Source organism: Crotalus tigris, unplaced genomic scaffold (assembly GCF_016545835.1).
Source record: "Crotalus tigris isolate CLP2741 ecotype Arizona unplaced genomic scaffold, ASM1654583v1 scf7180000017551.9496454, whole genome shotgun sequence".
Taxonomy (NCBI): Eukaryota; Metazoa; Chordata; class Lepidosauria; order Squamata; family Viperidae; genus Crotalus; species Crotalus tigris.
Genome location: NW_024096469.1, coordinates 1468941 through 1488285, shown reverse-complemented (window position 1 = coordinate 1488285; position 19345 = coordinate 1468941). Strand labels below are relative to the sequence as shown.

Sequence of the window (19345 nt, the reverse complement as noted above, 5' to 3'; positions counted from 1 at the left end):
GTGAGGCAATTTCCTACCCACTTTCCACAGTCAGACACAACAGAGAAGCTAGCAGGAAGTGGCAAATTCCTGGCAGGCAGGTCAGTGCTTGCTACCAGATGAAGGAGGGACCAGGCAGTACGGAGGAGGGTCAGAGAGAGTACGCAAGATTGCAGGGAGGGTTGGGGAGGCAGTGCATGAGGGACACAGGATGGGGAGATTATATGAGGGTATGAGAGGATGCATAAGAGGTGCAGTGTGGGTTGAGGAAGATGTGTGAGGGTGCGCTAAGAGGTTTGCAAGAAGTGTGGGTTGGAAGGTGCAAGGAAGTGCGAGTTGCAATACAAGTTGGAGAGAGTGCACAAGGCGGTGCATGAATGGTGCATGTCAGGGAGGGTGCGCAGGCTATGTACAAAAGTCAAGGTGCCAGTTGGTGAGGATGTGCAAGTAACCAGCATGACGCAAGTACAGAGGGCTGAGGAAGGGTGTGCAGGTCAGGGAGGCTTACTACAGTGACCTTTGACCTTTCCTGCTGGCTTCCTCTATGACCTTATGGGTAAGCAAGCAGGGAAGATTGCAAATGATGATCACATGATTGCAGTGTGCTACAACTGGTTGTAAGTGTGAACTGGTTGCCAAGTGCTCAGGTTGCAGTCATGTGACTATGGCCATGCTGGGATGGCCAGAACTACGAGGACCAGTCTTAGCCATCATTCATTCAATGCCATTGCAACTTCAAAAAGTAGCTGAATGAATTGTATGTTGAGGACTACATGTAGACTGTATTGAACAGCTGGTGGCCTGCTTCTGTATCAAGTGCATCAGGAAACTGGCCTTCCAGTTGTTACTGAACTGCAGCTCAAAACAGCCTTCAGTAGTGATTGGGGGGTGGTGATTCACTATTAGAAACAGCCAAGGTGTTACAGGTTCCTACTACAGATTTACATAATGAAAGGTAACGGCAACATTCAGTTGGTTGGCTTCTTCCTAGTCATGATTAATCACTTCTCCTTTAATTTTATTATTATAATCAAAATCACAAAAGCCAGTTACTATGAGTAAGAACTGAAATTTCTCCAGATCGTATTTTTTCCGTCTGGTACTTGTGTTTTTATGAATAGATGCTCCTATCAATGCAATTATTAGCATTTGCAAATCTGGTAAACATTACTCAATTGATTTGAATTCCAGAGGAAATCCCAATGCCAGAAACATATATGACAAATTAAAATAGAGACTGTTTGAATCCATAATGTACTGAATGATTTTTAGTTCTAAAGATTCTGGGCTGGTGCTGGCAATGGTTCCAACTGAAATGTGGTTGTAAATTGCCTTATTTTTTTTCCAGGAATATATCCAAAAGTTAATGCCTCCACTGATTCAGAAATGGAATGAGCTGAAGGATGAGGATAAGGATCTTTTCCCCCTCCTAGAAGTAAGTAGCCAATTAGCTACTAATTTTTTGGATGGGTTTTAGTGTCTCAGATGATATGACTAATGGCATTGTGCATGAAAAATGGACTTATCTGATGCTCTGTTTAAAGATAAATATCTTATCCTTGTCTGTAGGTCCTGTACTCTGTGGAGCTACATGTTGTGTGTCGTTTTAGCAAAACGAGAGAAAACTGATATTTATTTTCATGTTTGATCTCAAATTCCTGATCTCAATATTTAAGTATAGAAATGTACATTCAACATGATCTTTCATGTCTTTTCATGCACTGTCCATTCACTTCTACAGTGTTTGTCATCTGTAGCAACTGCTCTACAAAGTGGCTTCCTACCGTACTGTGAACCGGTCTACCAGCGCTGTGTAACACTTGTGCAGAAAACCTTGGCTCAAGCAATGGTATGGCAGTATTTTCTCAGCAGTATCTGAGAAATTTGTCCTAAGTTCCCCAAACATGTTTCTGTTTTGGAATCACGGCTTGCTAATGGATGAGAAGTAATGGAGCAGATTAATTCATCATAAAAAATATTTGATCCATTAGGTGCCTGAATCTTAATTTGCCAGTCTATTGTTTTAATTTGGTTTAGAACTGGATGGTGTGGGCTACATTCTGTAGAACAGTGTGGAACAATTTGAAAATTCAAATATGAGTTCATTTAGATTTAATCGAAATACACTGAATAATTATTGTATTATTTTTTTTTTATCTACTGTGTCACAAACTACAATTCAGTGGAAATTTCTGGAGGGCTCCTGGGAGCTGCATATGGTTGCAAGTTGTCTATCTCTTATAGTAGCAGAACTGCTCTTTTCAATTCGTTCAGGAAAACTTAAAGTGTAATTGATATGTCACCTTTTTTTTTTTTTGCAATAAATTATATTTTTTCCAACACAGATGTACAGTCAACATCCTGATCAGTATGAAGCACCTGATAAAGACTTCATGATAGTTGCTCTTGATCTGCTCAGTGGTTTAGCTGAAGGTCTTGGATGTCATGTTGAGCAGCTTGTGGCCCGCAGCAATATAATGACTCTACTGTTCCAGTGCATGCAAGTGGGTGGAAGTTTTACATGTTTGGCTGTTCAGCCCAGAAACAAGTTACTCAGGGCTCAAAAAATAAATCATGTCTTGAATATTAGTCTAAATATTGCAATAAAAATAGTGAGCTGTTATAATATATCTTAGCATGATTGCAAGATTGGCATGTAGGTAGTTCAGAGGAAGTATATAGCATTGCATGTTTTTAATTATTTGCTTCATAAAAGCATTCGAAAAATGGAAGCTGTAAATACTTTGGAATAGTTACCACTTCACGATAATTTTGATAGCATATTAAACAGAGAGAGAGAGAGAGAAATGGTGGGAAGGATGTATGTGTGTGTAAATATCATTATTGAAGAAACAGAATAGATTAGAATTATCCAGCAATGCTGTGATGATAGGGAAAGTAATGTATTTTAATTAGTCAGACGCAAATTTTTAAAAAGAAGTGAAAAAATTACTTTTTCTAATGGGGACTGGAGTAGATTAAATAACTTTTAGAATAGAATAGAGCTGGAAGGGACCTTGGTGGTCTTCTAGTCCAGCCCTCTGCTCAAGCATTACCATTTCAGATAAGTGACTATCTAGTCCAGGGGTGTCAAACTCATAATGTCACGTGACGTGTCGTGACGTGTCGTGACGTATGATGACTTTTTTTCCATTGCCAACAATGGGGTGGGTGCAGTTTTGCTGTGATGCATCCAGCCCGCGGGCCAGCAGTTTGACACCCCTGATCTAGTGTCTTCTTAAGAACCTCCAGTGATGGAGCGCCCGCGATTTCTGAAGGCAAGCTATTTCACTGGTTAATGGTCCTCACTGTTAGGAAGTTTCTCCTTAATTCCAGGTTGCTTCTCTCTTTGATTTAATTTATAAATATACATAATATTTTATATTTAAGTGAATCCAAAAAACTTAACAAAATTGGATAATAAAAAAGGAATTCAAATGGCTAGCTTCAGGTATTTGTCCCAAACTTAGTTCAGCTTACTTCAGCTTTTAATATAAATATGGCAAATTTTTAATCTGAGAAAAATTAATCAGCTGTATGGTAGTACCAATAAGGCAAGAGCCTGGAGTAGGACTTAAACAAGACTGGCACAGGTAGCCCTGTTTCTGTGTCTGAAATAAAATGTAATCATGTAGCTGATAAATTCGCACGTTAGGTTTATGCATCCTATTAGATCTTGTACTTTTATAATTTTGTTCACTTCTTACACAGTACTGTGGTTAAAATAATAAATAGAACTTTTTTTCTCATATTTCTTCTCCTGTTTATAGGATACTATGCCAGAGGTTCGGCAAAGCTCCTTTGCACTCCTGGGAGATCTTACCAAAGCCTGTTTTATGCACGTCAAGCCATGCATAGGTAGGTACCCTTTTCCCCTAAGGCCTACAGAGATTTTTTATGATGGTAGCAGTCTCAGTATTGATGCTTTTAAATATCCCAGGTAAGAAAAGCAAGAAAGGTACATGGGTGGGAGAGGTCAGAAGGATATTATGCTAATTGTTAACATTGACTTGTATGTGGTTTATGTTCCTATGCTCCTGATAAAAAATGATCTTTGGCATTTTCCTTGCCCATTCTAATTCCTAGTTGTTGGGACATTTTGAAAAGTACAAATTCCAAATATTTTGATTTCTATTCCACTTAAAAGAAGCTCCCATTAGATAAAAGATAGTTCAGTTGAAGGCAGTATAGTAACAACTAGTTAGTTTCCTGCTTTAGTGAGAAAAAAGGTTAAAAAGAAAGTGATAATTCTCCCAGCCAGTTTTGTGTAGGCTGAGAACTAAAAGATGGCAGATGTACAACTGATCTCTATTCTGGGTTTTGTGCTGCTAGCGCACAGAAGTAGATTAAGAATTAAAGAAAGGGATGATTTGATCAGCTTGGTCATATTAACTTTTAACAAGTAATACTGAAAGAAGGAGGAGGTCTGCCAAATCAATGACTTTGATAAAGATTATTCTGGAGTTACTACACATTAGAGACTTTAAACTGAAATATTAGATAGTTGTTGTTTAGGCTAAAATGGAGCCCTTTATACCAACCCATTTATTGGAATTTGGCAAAAATGATTTTAAAAATTTACTGCTTCCAGGTGAGAGCTAAAAAATCAGTGATCCAAATATTATAAATGCGACTTGTAATGTTGCAGTTGAATACAGTATGAGTTCAAATTTAAGTGTTCTGTACTGATCTTTTAGAACTAAGGCTAGGATGACAAGGTAGACCACAACCTATTTCTTGGTAAGCTAGAAAAAGGTGGGATTGACAGTATCACCACCAGATGGATTTGTAATTGGCTGACAAACTGTACTCAACGAGTAGTCCTCAATGGCACTACATCTGCATGGAGGGAAGTAAGCAGTGGGGTACCACAAAGTTCTGTCTTAGGCCTAGTACTCGACAGTATCTCCATAAATGACTTAGATGAGGCAATAGAAGGGGATCTCATCAAATTTGCAGATGACACCAAGCTGGCAGGAATAGCCAACACTCCAGAAGACAAGCTCAGAATCCAAAAAGATCTTGACAGATTTGAACAATGGGCCCTATTTAACAAAATGATATTTAATGTGAAGAAAAGCAAGGTATTACACATGGGCAGGAAAAACCAAAGGTAGAAGTACAGATTAGGACCTGGCTCAAAAACAGTAACTGTGAGAGGGACCTTGGAGTCCTAGTGGACAGTCACTTCAACATGAGTCAGCAGTGTGCGGCAGCAGCAAAAAAAGCTAATACAATCCTTGGTTGTATAAACAGAGGCAAAGAATCAAAATCATGTGAAGTATTAGTACTGCTTTATAAAGCTTAGTAAGGCCACACTTGGAATTCTGTATCCAGTTCTGGTTACCACATTACAAAAAAGATGTTGCAACTTTGGAAAAAGTGCAAAGAAGAGCAACTAAGATGATTAAAGACCTGGAGACTAAAACATATGAAGAATGGTTTCAGGATTTGGGAGTGGCCAGTCTAGATAAAAGAAGGACTAGGGGGGACATGATAGCCTTATTCCAGTATTTGAGAGGCTGCCACAAGGAGGAAGAAGGGGTCAATTTATTTTCCAAAGCACCAAAAGGCAAGACAAGAAACAACTGACTGAAACTAATAAAGGAGAGAAGCAACCTGGAATTAAGGAGAAACTTCCTAACAGTGAGGACAATTAACCAGTGGAACAGCTTGCCTTCAGATGTTGTGGGTGCTTCATCACTGGAGGCTTTTAAGAAGAGACTCTGGACAGTCACTTGTCTGAAACCATATAGGATCTCCTCCTACTTGAGCAGGGGGCTGGACTAGAAGACCTCCAAGGTCCCTTCCAGCTCTATTCTGATTGATTTTTTAAAATAAAAGATACATTAATGAGACATCTGAATTTTTCAAGTCCAAATCTAGAGCTGCCTAAATTAAGATTGAAAGAACTAACACAGTGATGGGATTGCCCGTTCTTTCTGTACAGAATCTTTATAATGGTTAGTTGTAGTCTTAGTATTCTTTATTATGTTGATAATCAATGCTGAGTAAACATATTTTCTCTTTAGCTGAATTCATGCCTATCTTAGGGACCAACCTGAATCCAGAATTCATTTCTGTGTGCAACAATGCTACTTGGGCAATTGGAGAAATATGCATGCAAATGGGTGAGTGTAAAAAAGTGCCCACACAAATATGGGTGGGTAGACTACTATAGCACTTTGGTGTTGTATTCCTTTCTGGTTTTTATATGAGAATAATGTCTCTTTGGCATTTTAGGGTGATAGACTTCTTATTGCTTAGGTGATGTATTACTTCATGAAACCTATTTAAGTTGTGCTTTTTGGTGTTTAATTCTGTTAGTCCCCCAATGAGATTTTCACTCTCACAGTCTTGAGCCATTGATGCAACTGTTGTTAATGATGGCTGTGATATATTTTGATAATTTGATAATATAATTTGTTGAGGTGCTGTCCCAATGCATGGAGGCTGTGTGAGCCTCAGTGGGAAGAAACTAATGCAAACTCAATGCCACAAAGACCAAATGGCTGTAGATGTTGGAACCACCTAGATCTGGGGACCTTATATCTTTATTCATGGATGGAATTGCATTTGTCCATTCAAGATTGATGAAGCTCTTGGATTTAAGAAAGCAAAAAGGCCTTTGCAGAGCTCCATCTGGAGAATCAATTGCATCCTTTCCTGGTTGAGAGGCCTGCCTATAAAGACCACTTGGAAATTGTTCTGCTTCGTGAGCTATGATGATTGCCAGTGTTTCTCCAGGTACAATTCAAAGTGGTGATGATGGCCTAGAAAACCCTAAATGGCATAAGGCTTGATTATTTGTGAAACCATCTTTCTCCCATGGTTTCTTCCCACCTAGCTGACAGAATGTGCATTCTCTGAGTCCCCTTAATAAACAGTGCCATTTGTCAGGAAGCATGCCTTTCTGTGACTTGGTGCCTGGAATCTGAAATGGCGTCCCCTCTGAGATCTGAATGGTTCCCACCCTAATGGCATTCTGGAAGCTCTTAAATATCAGGGTGTTCTCCCATGCTTGAGTTAGGTTGGATTGAACCCTTTGCTAGATGTGCTTGCATGTTTTTTTGATGATGTATATCCACATTCCCCATTTTCATTTGTTTGAGTCAGCCTAGAGTTGGATAATGTCAAAGTCAAATAAATACATAAATAATAGGATTAATTTCTACTTTATCTATAGTTGTGGCCTACCCCTAATTGTAACAGGACCCTTTTCTTATATTTGATTTCTAGCCTTAAATGGTGTTGTTAAGACTGATATAAGCTTTTCTGGTCATTGAATCCAAAATCATTTTGTTTATGCATGAAGAAGCAGCAAGATGTTAAATTGGAAGACATTCAAATATGGAATCTAGATTTCTACAACTAAGCATGACTCAGTTCACTAATTTCTTTTTACCAGGGGCTGAAATGCAACCATATGTTCAGATGGTGCTGAATAATCTCGTGGAGATCATCAACAGACCAAATACTCCTAAAACTCTTCTGGAAAACACAGGTGAGGGCATTCTGATTTTGTATTAAATGCATTTGCTGTCCTAGTGATAGCTATCATTGTTTACTAATTCATAAATAGATTTATTAATATTGATTAGATTTCATGGGCAATCCTTTAATATGACTATCACTCAAGATTATGCTTTAACCACCAATTCAGAAGAAAATGAAGTTGATAACCTGTATGATCAAATCCATGTTGAAAAAAACAGAACATACAAGCAAAGTGTGTTGCTTGTGATTAGAATGCCAATGCTGGAAACAAAAAGAAAGAAAATATCATTAAATAGCATGATTTAGGAAACTAAAATGAAGCACGGGACCAACTTATCAATATGTGCTGTTCTAATGATTTCATGGTTAACACTCTTCAAACAATGAAAATAATGCCTCTATACACAGACATAATCAGATGGAGGATATATAAATTCAGTTCGCTACATCAGGGGTCCCCAACCTACTGGGCCACGTCTGCTTGGCCATCAGGCCACGTGAAGGGATGGAATTGAAGAAATTAATAAGACATAACCATCAGATGGAAATGTGATTAAACCCTAGACTTCTATGGCTGTTTCTTCACTAAAATTTCACTAATTTCAAATGATTTTTGACTTACTAAAGGTTTAATGGAATTAAAAAGTTGTACAGGTAACTAATTTGATACCATTTACTAGTGTGAAACCATCTTTATGTTATGTGCTGCAGTATAGTAAAGCTAAGGTGGTATACTGCCATATACTTCCATTGATTCTGTCCACCCATTTCTTATTACTACAAACTGATAAGACACTGCTTTTGTGACAGGTTTGTTTCTTTGTCTTTTCTAGCCATCACAATTGGCCGCTTGGGCTACGTCTGTCCTCAGGAAGTGGCACCAATGTTGCAGCAGTTTATCAGACCTTGGTTAGTATTTATGAAGAGGCGTAGAAGAGACTTTGGGGCTTGCTTTTCCAGGATTAAAAGAGACTGGGGACATCTCAGATTGTCAAATATTTGATCCTCTAGAACAGACATGTCAAACACAAGGCCCACAGGCCAGATCCGGCCCACCATGTGGCTGGGTCTAGCCTGTGGAGCTGCACTGGAAACAGCAAAGGATCGGCCCGAAGCACCTCGGCCCAGCCTAGGCCAACCGGACACTGATCTATAACCTGATTGCGTCTATCAAAGCCAGAACGCACTCAGCCTTAGATCCATGGGGCAGCCCTGGAACCAGCGACAGGCGCTCCTGCTCTGCCCTCTGAGCACACGTGCAGGAGGCAGCAAGCAGATGGACTCCGGTGTCTCTGCTGGCTGTCTTGCCCCAGAGGCTGACTTCACCCAGGACACCAGCGCTCGTCGCCTCCTATGCGCACACCCAGGGGGTGGGGCAAAGGCGGCGGGGCAGCCCCTTGCTGGTTCCAGGGCTGCCCCGTGGATCTAAGGCTGAGCACGTTCTGACTTTGATGGACGCCACCAGGTTGTAGATCAGGGCCACCCCCTCTCCCACCAGCACCTCCATGATCCGCTCGCTGACCTAGCCACACAGCCACGAGGCTTCTCTTTCACAAGGACCAGCCCCGCCCACATGAGATAGCGATGGCCAGTGGCAGCATGGCCACTGGCAATCTCTCCCCCTCCCATTGTTCCTTCCTGAGCATGGAGGAAAGAAAGACATGGGAATGAGAAGCAGGAGAGGAAGGAAGGAAGCAAGGAATGAGATGGAAATGAGAAGGAGGGAGACAGTGAAGAAAGAGGAAGGAAGGAAGGAAGGAAGGAAGGAAGGAAGGAAGGAAGGAGAGGCAACTTGGTTGGAGATGCTCCAATTCACGCAGTTCTGATTCAATCCTGAATCCATTGAGACTTTGAGTTCAAAGAAGAAAGCAATTTTGTGTTCTGTTTTGTCATAGACAGAACTCTGTTGGTAATCCAAGTTAACATTGATATTCTTGAATTGTGAACTCTTAGGAAAGTATCTCCTCCTTGTGTGTTGCAAACTGCCATTTCCAGTGGGGAAAACAGGACAAAGCAGAATGGGGGAAAATATTTTCCTTTGCTATATTTCCAGTCTGAATTAGACCATGGCAGGGTCCCTGCAGGGCAGCCCTTTTAAGGATTATGTATTAATAGAAAAGCAACTAACTTACTTCTGTTCCTAAATGCTAAATCTGTTGCACATAAAAAAACAGAGGAGCTCTGATCAACTATCACAGCCCCCATTTTGTCAGTTTTGTTGTACTGTTGTCTGTGGACACCCCCACTAAATGAAAGCATGGGATAAACTGAGCCTGGTTTGTTCTCAGTCTTTTAAGTGGCCACAGACTACTAGCAAAAGTGGCATTTGATCACAAGGCATCGAGAAATGTTTCCCCTTTTGCATTTGAGCATCCAAGAAGGGACAGGAAAGGAGAAAGGGAAAGAGGAAAGACAAAAAGAAGGAAAGAGAATGAAGAGGGAAGGAAAAAGAAGAAAAGGGAGAAAGGAAGGAAGGAGATTATAATGAGAGGGAAGGAGGGTTTGAGGGAAGTCCTGCCTTAGCACTTGGCCATGAGCAGCCCTGCTGCCCTTTCGCCATCCTCTTGTCCCCTCTTCCTGACCTTTCCTGGTGGTCTCCCATCCTATTTCTGAGGATGCTTTGGTTACAAGCATCCTCACAGGGAGAGGGAATGGGCCTCCCTCTGACCCACACATTTTTCCCTCCCGCACACAACATGAGCAACTTGGCCAAGGAGAGCAAGCCAATCAGCAACAGCCATGAGCAGATAAGCGCAGCTGGGCACCACCTTGGGAAAGGCTGGACTGGGCGCTTGCCGTCCATTGTCCAGGGCTCTGGGCAGCCTCCATCACTGGGGATCCTCCACATGGCCTGAGAGGGACAGAAAGGCTCCTTTGGTGGACGAGGGTATAGTCCTCGCCCTGGTCTCGCCTTCCTCAACTGGAGACAATGGATCCCCCCAACCCCCACCAGACCACCACAGGCGCCCCCCAACACAAGCGATGTTGAGCTCACTACGCCCACCCCTGCTATGCCCGCCACGCCCATCAGGGGTCCCCAAGTCTACAGTTGAAATACGTTTAATGTCACAGTTTTTCTTACAGGACGTGTAAAGGAACGATCCTAAAATTAGCATTTATAATGTATTTTTTTTTTGCTTGTGGTTTTACTCTAAATAATGATCAGAGTTTAAATTGAACCATAAGCCCTATATAAAGAAGGGTGCTAAGTGAATATTTATATGTAGATACATTAGTGGAAGAATGTATACTTAGCAGAAACTGGGTAAGAAATCTGTTATTTGACTCTAATAAATCTGATGATGTATCTCTGCCAAAAATATCAATCTTAGTGCATGGTTTTGGAAATGCATTGGTTTTGGTCTTCCCCTCTTTCTTAACATATGAAAGATGTATTCTTGTTCATAGGTGTACATCTTTGAGGAACATTCGTGATAATGAAGAGAAGGACTCTGCTTTCCGTGGCATCTGTATGATGATTGGAGTAAACCCTGGTGGAGTTGTACAAGTAAATAAGCTTTAAACATTAAATTCTTTGCTTTGTTATATATGCTATCCCAGGCTGAACAAGAAGGTAGATCTTGCTGTACTGGTAAATCTACTGTTAAAATAATTAAGGATGTTTGACTCTCAAATGCTTAGCCATAGCAGCAGTCAGTTATGAAAAAGATTTTTACATGAGGAGACAATTTTTAAATTTTGCATGCGTCTCCCTTGCTAGATTCCAAACAGATGCATTTCTAGTTTTCCTAAAAAGACTGATCCTATTACCTTGAACTCTGCCAGCCTAATTCATAATAATCAGACATTTACTCAGTCCTGCATGAGTTTCCATTTCTTATGATCTTCATTGCTCATTAATTGATGTTCGAGCTGGCTGTTCCATTCTCTGCAGTATTTTCAGATGCTCATTAATATGTAGAAAACGAGTCAAAAACATCCAGTATATTACATATAATAGTTTCATAAGATCTTCCTTAGCTTAAGGCAGGCTTGCCAGGTTTCTTAACTTCACACTGGTTAGGTTTTTGATTTCACACCCTATACTTTTGCAGAACGATAAATTTGATTTTGCTGGCTTGAACTATAATTTGTACTGAATATTTTCTTAAGCATTGTCGTATTTTTCTAGGATTTTATTTTCTTCTGTGATGCTGTTGCTTCATGGGTGAGTCCAAAGGATGACCTGAGAGATATGTTTTATAAGGTAAGTCATCATCATAGGGAGAGGTTTGTTGGACAGTATGCTGTATTAAGAGTAGTACTCGTTATTTTAGAATTCCTTTTCCTTTAGTAAGTCGATGTTATTTGTTTATATGCTCATATTGTTTCCTAATTTATATCTCTGAATTTTCTTTCTGGGTTTTTTGGAAGCTGTAGATCAGGGGTGTCAAACTGCCGGCCCGCAGGAGGGTTTCATCATACCGGAGCCGCAGCCACCCCATTGCCAGCAATGGCAAAAAAGCTCCGATATGTTGCGTGACGTCACGAGTGTGACATGTCTGCTGTAGATAAATTATAAGCAGGTTTTTTTTAATTATATTTTTTATTAATTTTTTTACACAAGCATAAGTCATTCAATAGTTGGTAAACAGTGTGATGTCTGGGTTACATTTGTTAAAAACAGTCCTTAACAATTAATTTCTAGAGTCTGTATTCCATATATCAATTTTGTTTACTTCCTCTTTCCCTGAAACATCCTTTTTTGCAAACATTGCGTTAATACAATTCTTGTTGTTTAATAAATGACAATTTAGTATATATTTTTTCCGATATTTCAAAAAAATAATCCTCATATTAATACATTTCTTTTCTTTCCATTCATTTGGATTACCTTATCATCAATCATGTTACAGACTTTATTTTAGTTTATTTCTCCCACCAAATTCTAAGTATTTTTACTGGTAAAAGTTTTCTCAGCGATTAGTTACATTTACATTGACAGACTTGATTCTATTTTTTCCATATAAGCCATCTCACATTTTTATGTTTCTTAAGTATTAAATATAAGAGTAAAAAGAAAGGGGAAAAGAAAAAGAATGAAAAAAAATAAAAATAAAAAAGAATAAAAGAAAGCAGTAATAACGGAACATGGAAAATAACATAGTACTTAAAATATATATCCCTCCTAGATTAATAGTATTTGTTTTCTCAAATTTCTTATTCTTTTTAATCATAGTTAAGAATATATTTAATCTTTAGACATTCTATTCAATAAATCTAGTCATCTAAACCCTTAACTCTAATTCAAAGCATTGTGTGCGTGTGTGTGTGTGTGTGTGTGTATGTATATATATACACACATATACACTTTTCTTGAGTTCAATCACCTTTAAGTATCTAAAACATTTCATCCTTCTTAAAGTGTTCCAATATTCCTAAACAATAATCATCATATTAATACATTTCTTTTCTTTTGTCATTTGTGCCTTATCGATCCTGTTACAATCCTTATTTTAGTTTATTTCTCCCGCCAACTTCTGAATATTCTTACTAGTAAAGGTTTTCTCAGCGATTAGTTACATTTATATAAGCCATCTCACATTTTTACGTTTCTTAAGTAATGGATATAAGAATAAAAAGAAGAAGAGTGGAAGAAAAAAGAAAAAAAAGAATGAAAAAGAAACAAGAAAAAATAAAAAAGAAGAGAAAAAAGCAGTAATAACAGAACATAGGAAATAATATAGTACTTAGAATATATATCCCTCCTAGATAAATAGTATTTATTTTCTCAAATTTCTTATTCTTTTTAATCATAGTTAAGAATATATTTAATCTTTAGACATTCTATTCAATAAATCTAGTCATCTAAACCCTTAACTCTAATTCTCATACACACACACACACACACACACACACACACACACATATTCTGAGGTTTTCGCGGGTGTTTGTAGGTCTTTGGTTATTCGGGTTTTCTCCCACGTAAAATTGGAAGTGTCTTGGCGACGTTTCAACAAAGTCCCATTCGTCATCTTCAGGCTGGTGTTTTTGGCTTCGTGCTTCTAGGACAGTGGTTCTCAACCTTTTTAATGCTGCGATCCCCAACCAGTCGTAAGTCAAGGACTACCCAACCGGTCGTAAGTCGAGGACTTTCCCGTCCCGGGAGCGCCGCGCATGCGTGGTGCCGCCCCCTGCGCCGGCCAAGGCGTAGCTGGCAAGGGGCAGCGACGGCGCAGGGCAACCACCGGCTGGGCCACCAGCTGGCCCAGCCCAAGGGTGGTAAGGCACCCACCGGGCCCCGTGCGCGCCAGCAACCCTCCCTGCGCCCGCCGGCCTCCCACCCCTGGCCCTCTTTTACTTACATTTTTAGTAGTTGCTCAGCAGGGAGGGGTGGAAACTTCCAGACAGCTCGCCTTCGCTGCAGACAACTTGCAGCACTGTTTGCAGACTGGAGCTTTTGGCAGGCTCAGCAGGGCAGAGACAGCCTGGACAATTCCTATTGGCTTTTGAAAGCCAATAGAATTAGACTCTATTCAAGAGAGTCTATTCTATTGGCTTTCAAAAGCCAATAGAATAAAAGGGAGTAGCACAGCTAAGGAAAAGGGGGAAAAATGGCGGACTGCGTTGTTTGGCGACCCCCGTGAAATGGTCGTTCGACCCCAAATGGGGTCGCGACCCACAGGTTGAGAACCGCTGTTCTAGGAGCAATGTGTGTTTGTAGCTGTTTCTTCCTTTTAACTGCCAGTTGGGGTATGAACTGATTGGGTGGGAGCTTGACTGTGTTCTGATTGGGTGGAGGTGTGTTCTGATTGGTTAGGGGCTTGGCTGTGCTCTGATTGGATGGGGGGTTGGCTGTGCTCTGATTGGATGGGGGAGTATTCTGTTTGGGTGGGGGCTTGGCTGTGCTCTGATTGGATGGGGGGTTGGCTGTGCTCTGATTGGATGGGGGAGTGTTCTGTTTGGGTAGGGGCTTTGTTGTGCTCAGGTTAGTCTGAGTTGCAGGGGGATTTGAGATGGTGAGCTGGGTTGCTGTTGTTTGGCTTCGCGTTCGTGGTTGTGCCTCATCTTCATGATGGGTGTCAGTTTGCTTCATGTATGGATTGGAGGGGTTTAAAGTGGCTAATAATGCAGCTATGGTCTGGCTTCTGGTTTGTGGTCGTGCCTCATCATCGGTGTGAGTTTGGGTTTGCTTTTTGCGTGGATGTGTGGTGGTGACATCCTTTGTGGTTTTTGTGAGTGTGGGTCTGGTGTCATTCTTTGTGTTAGGGACTCGTTTGTCAATAAGGGCGGGTTTCCAAATGGCTGGTAGGCGGGAGGTATCATCTTGTTTGTTCATGCTGTGTGGGCGTTTTTCTATCTCGATGGCTTCTCTGATTATTCTGTTATTCAAGTGTTCAGTTTTGGCGATAGTTCTGATCTTTTTAAAGTCAATTTCATGTCTTGTGTTGTCCTCTGTTGTGTTCTCCTGAAGATTTTTTTGAAGTGAACTTAAATTGGAGATAAGTTGACTTATACTTTCAAAGTTGTTCTGTATTTCTTTGTGGTTTAAAATCATTGTCCTTTGAATAGATTGCAGCGTATCGTATATTTCCTCTTACAAAACATCCATTGTTTCTGTAAATATCACTTTCTCTGAGCAGCTGAGGTTACTAAAATTTTGAAGGTCACAAACAAAAGCTTTATACCTCCTCATTCACCAGTAGGTGTCAGTGTTGGATCATTTTTCAGTTTTCTAATCTTTTTTTTTTCTCCTTAAAGAGTTAGGTTTGCCACTTCCAATAGCCAAAAAGAGGGGGGAGAATCCCTCCCTTTTTTCACTCTCGGAGGTATTTTTGCTTCTTGGGAGTTCTTTTTTTTTTTTCCAGGAAAATAAGTAGAATAGAGAAAATTAGTTCTTACCCAGCTTCAAACACACTGTTTACAATCAGTTTAGGTAGAGCTTCTTTGACTTGTTTGACTTGTAGCTAGGGCTAGACAATGGAGTTAGCTAGCCTTTCTTGTGTTGGTTTCTGGAAGGCATTTCCTGGACTGATCGGAGAGACCGCTGTCTCTCCTAGATCCCTGGAAATACCTTCCTTCATTGCCACCTCTCCGGGGCAGCTTCTGGCCCATTTAGGGTCTCCAAACAAGAAGAAACTCAGCTGAAGAGTTCGGCATCCCAAGTCTCTCAGCCGATGACGCTGCTGGCCGGAACAGGAAGTCATATTATAAGCAATTTTATATGAGAGATAGGGTTGGGCTAATAATGGTGTGGTTGTAACGGTGTGCCTTTTTCTTCTCCCCATTGAGTGATAATGTTATTTTTTCAGATTCTCCATGGTTTCAAAGATCAAGTTGGGGAAGATAACTGGCAGCAGTTCTCAGAGCAGTTTCCTCCACTTCTGAAAGAGAGGCTTGCTGCATTCTATGGTGTTTAGGCGAAGCAGCAAAACCATACTTGGTGAGTCCCAGGAATGTTGAGTGAGATTCTATCCCCACAATTAAAAGGAGAACGGGTAACTAAAAGGGGATGGAGCATTTTTTTTTAAAGAAATCTTGTCTCAAGGATGAGAAGTTGAGGAGAAAGGGATAGATCAGGGGTAGGCAACCTTGGCTCTTTTATAACTCGTGGACTGGCTCAAGAATTCTGAGAGTTGAAGTCCACGAGTCATAAAAGAGCCAAGGTTGCCTACCCCTGAGGTAGATCTTCCAGCTCTAATCTCTAATCCATACTGATTTTGAAGATCCAGCCTTTTCATTTTACTATATGAATTAGAATTAAGAAATATGCCAACAAGACTTTAATGTCCACCAGAGCCGGTGGTATTGATTTTTATTGCTTCTGAATTGTGACCAGTTCCCACTTCTAATTGTGGCTGTACTAATTTAACTCATGACTCTACACGATGAAAGTTAAGTAACTTTGGTAAAATGAGATGTGGAAAAAAAAATGGTTCAGTCTTGTGAATTCAGTGGGTTATGGGCTACTTTTTTTTAATTCCAATAATCTTCTTTCTTTCCTTAGGTTCCTGTGTGCGCTGGGAGGGATACTGGGAACTCGTCCATAACCCAGTGTTGCAGATCCCTGTTAATGGGGGGTTAGGGAGGACGGGAAGAGCATTGTGGGACATAAAATGACCGCTCCCCATCTCCTGAAATTTACAAAGTTGGGGGGGGAGGGTGGGCCTCCATAACCAATTGAAACAAAAACCAGGGTATCTCAGTGGCAGAAGGAAAGGTCTCTTTTATTCAGAGGCCATCATAGATGGAATGGGGTGGGGTGGGACTCGGCCCTGCGCTGAGAAAAGGGAGCAAACTTAAACTGCAACACTCTTGAGAAGGGGATCTAACTAGGGGCCATCATAAAGAACTAGCTAATAATAATAAAGGATAGGTTTAAGATGTTAAAAAGGATTAAAAGCTACAGTGGTTTAAAGCCAGCTGATGAAAAGGGAAGGGTTAAAATGTAATCCAAGGGGGTTATACTACTGTATATTTCCAGTCACTGGGATTCAAGAGATCAGCTATTCTTCACCTTTTCAAGACTGCATGGTGACCAAGAAGTAGATTAGCAAATCTGTGAGTAGTCCATAATGACTAAGTGTAAGCATTTTCATCTAGGAATCTTAAAGAAACCCACAGAATCTTTTTGCCATAATAATTGCCATGGCACTGTGTGCTAGAAGTGATGCTCAGTGCAAAGCAGCCTATGACCTTGCAGGGACCTGCTAGCCATCTAGGGAGCAGTCTTTTTCATAAGAAATACCGTTGGAGAAGCATGTCTTCATTTTTTAAAGATGCCACAGTGCGATGAGTCTTTTACCCTGTTGTTCAGCTGTTACTTTGTGACACTGCTATTATATTGCTTCAGTTGCAGGAGGCAGGAAGGAGCAAGGTGGGAAACTTAATTTCACCTGGGAATGACTACACAGGCCAAACATGGGCAGAAAACAATGCTTTTTTTTTTTTTTTTTTAAATGGCTCGTGGCATACAACGTCCTGCACTCTTCTGATCAGAGTGGTATTTTACATGATGGTAATTTACATTTTCTGTCTTAAGGACTTCTTTACCACATTCGCCATTCTGGCCTACAAAAGAAATAGTAAACATAACAAAGTACAGAAGAATGATTAAACAGGGAATCCTCCAGGAATGATCAGTGAAAGCTTGTAGCTTTTGCTGCGTACTTAATGGAATTGCTGTCTTAAGAAATTCTATTAGATCCAATTGCATCATTCTCTGAAAATGGGGGATTACTGAATGCTTTTAACATAGTTAAAAAGCCATAGATTTTTAATAGGAAATGAAAATGTTGAAGTAGAAGCCCATTTTCCCAAAGGCAGCTAGGATGTGAGGGAAAGGGAATACTGCTTCACCTTTGGAAAAATGAGGAATGCTTGAGGAGAGGTAATACTCAAAAGGAACATTCTGCAGAATAAACAAGAACAAGATCTGTGCAAAGCAGCGTTTGTCTACAGACAGCTTGGTGACAAGGAACAAGTGAGCTGTTCTTAGCAGATCCCAATGGAACTTCGGCAACATCAGGATTAATAGCCAGACAACTAGGTTGAACTGTGCCTTGTGTCCTGCATTGCTTCTGAGGGTGGTAAACAAAAGTGGTGAGACTACTTAGATGTTAAAGATTTATGTGACAAAAAGGACATCTCTTTTGGGGGTTAAAGTTGTACTTTCTGACAGTAACTGATGGTGATACTTTCAGTACTGTGTATGAATTTTTAAAAGTGTATTTGTGAGATTGCCCAGTAACTTAAGCTTCACTGATACACCTATCTACATTTTTCTTTATATTTCTGGCCTCCATTTCATATGTTAATAATGCTTGCAGTTCTTGGAATTTGACATAGAACTTGCTGGGGCATTACCATACAGGCCTTTGTGCCAGAAAATCATTTCATTTTGGAGATGGCACATGCCTAGGTGAAAGCTGCTATTCTCATTTTTGGATCTGATTGCTAGGAGGTGGGGCACGCCCTTCCATCTCTGCATCGCCTCAAAAGGTCAAAGAAACAATAGTAAAGTTGCAGATAGCAAACTTCCTGAATTCATCTTTTTAATAGTATCAAACTTGAGCAGGTCTCTGAAAGCAATCGGCTAGTTCTTTGCATTTTAATTGTTTTATTACAAGTGTTCCTCCTTGTGCTGTAGTCTCCTTGTCCTGGGGGGAGGGGGAGCAGAGATTCTATTTGGGTAGCAATTGGTTTTTAAATGCATGGGAAAGAAATATGCATATGTGGAGGTGGAAGCCTGGCTTATACTTTGAAACCAAGTGCCCAGGAATATGAAAAGGCGGCTGTGAACTGTTCCATCCAGTGAAGTTTAAGCTACTTGGCCTGACTGCCTCTTGAAATGGAATTTGTCTTTTGTACAAGTGCTTCTAGTATTGCCTCCTGTTTGTTAATCCTGGATTTGTATATTTGTAAATGTGCCGTAATGTTTCCAATGGTGGAACTGCAGTGTACCTAGTGTTGAAGCAGCTGCTTGCACCTTGCTCAAATGAGATTTTTCTCATTTTTATGTATAATTTTTTGTCAACTAAAAAATTCCTGTGACTCCAGTTTCCTTGTTTCTGACCACTTTCTTTGTCTTAACTTAAATGTTTTTCATTGTATTTTCCAATGTACTGATTCAGTGTCACCCCCCCCCCCCCCAAAATTCAGGTGGGCTGAAGAAACCTGAATTCTGTATTTCCTATTGCTTAATTTGTATTAATTTTTCCCTTGAATTGCCTTGTTGAGAATAGTACTTCAGTGGTGGATGGGGAACTATTTTTTCAAGTAACTTCAGTTTGTTGGTAAAAAGATTTGCCTTTTCAAATTATAATAATACAGTTTGTTGGTAGAATGAAACACTTTTTGAAAAGATGCATTTGAGCAATGTGGAATTAGAATTCTAAATTATACACAAACCCAAGATCATTTCCTTTCT

The 19345-nt window shown here is 40.2% G+C and overlaps 1 protein-coding gene across 1 annotated transcript in view; it reads left to right on the top strand.

Moving 5' to 3' along the window:
• TNPO2 (transportin 2) overlaps positions 1–18974 on the top strand; it is a 41382-nt gene extending 22408 nt beyond the window's left edge. Inside the window, exons 15-25 of the mRNA XM_039343117.1 lie at positions 1328–1414; positions 1721–1828; positions 2325–2483; positions 3750–3837; positions 6012–6110; positions 7388–7483; positions 8310–8385; positions 10885–10984; positions 11609–11683; positions 15729–15859; positions 16424–18974. Coding sequence (XP_039199051.1) covers positions 1328–1414; positions 1721–1828; positions 2325–2483; positions 3750–3837; positions 6012–6110; positions 7388–7483; positions 8310–8385; positions 10885–10984; positions 11609–11683; positions 15729–15836 — 996 coding nt within the window. The 3' untranslated portion in view covers positions 15837–15859; positions 16424–18974. The remainder of the gene's footprint in view (positions 1–1327; positions 1415–1720; positions 1829–2324; positions 2484–3749; positions 3838–6011; positions 6111–7387; positions 7484–8309; positions 8386–10884; positions 10985–11608; positions 11684–15728; positions 15860–16423) is intronic.
• Positions 18975–19345: the final 371 nt, after the last annotated feature.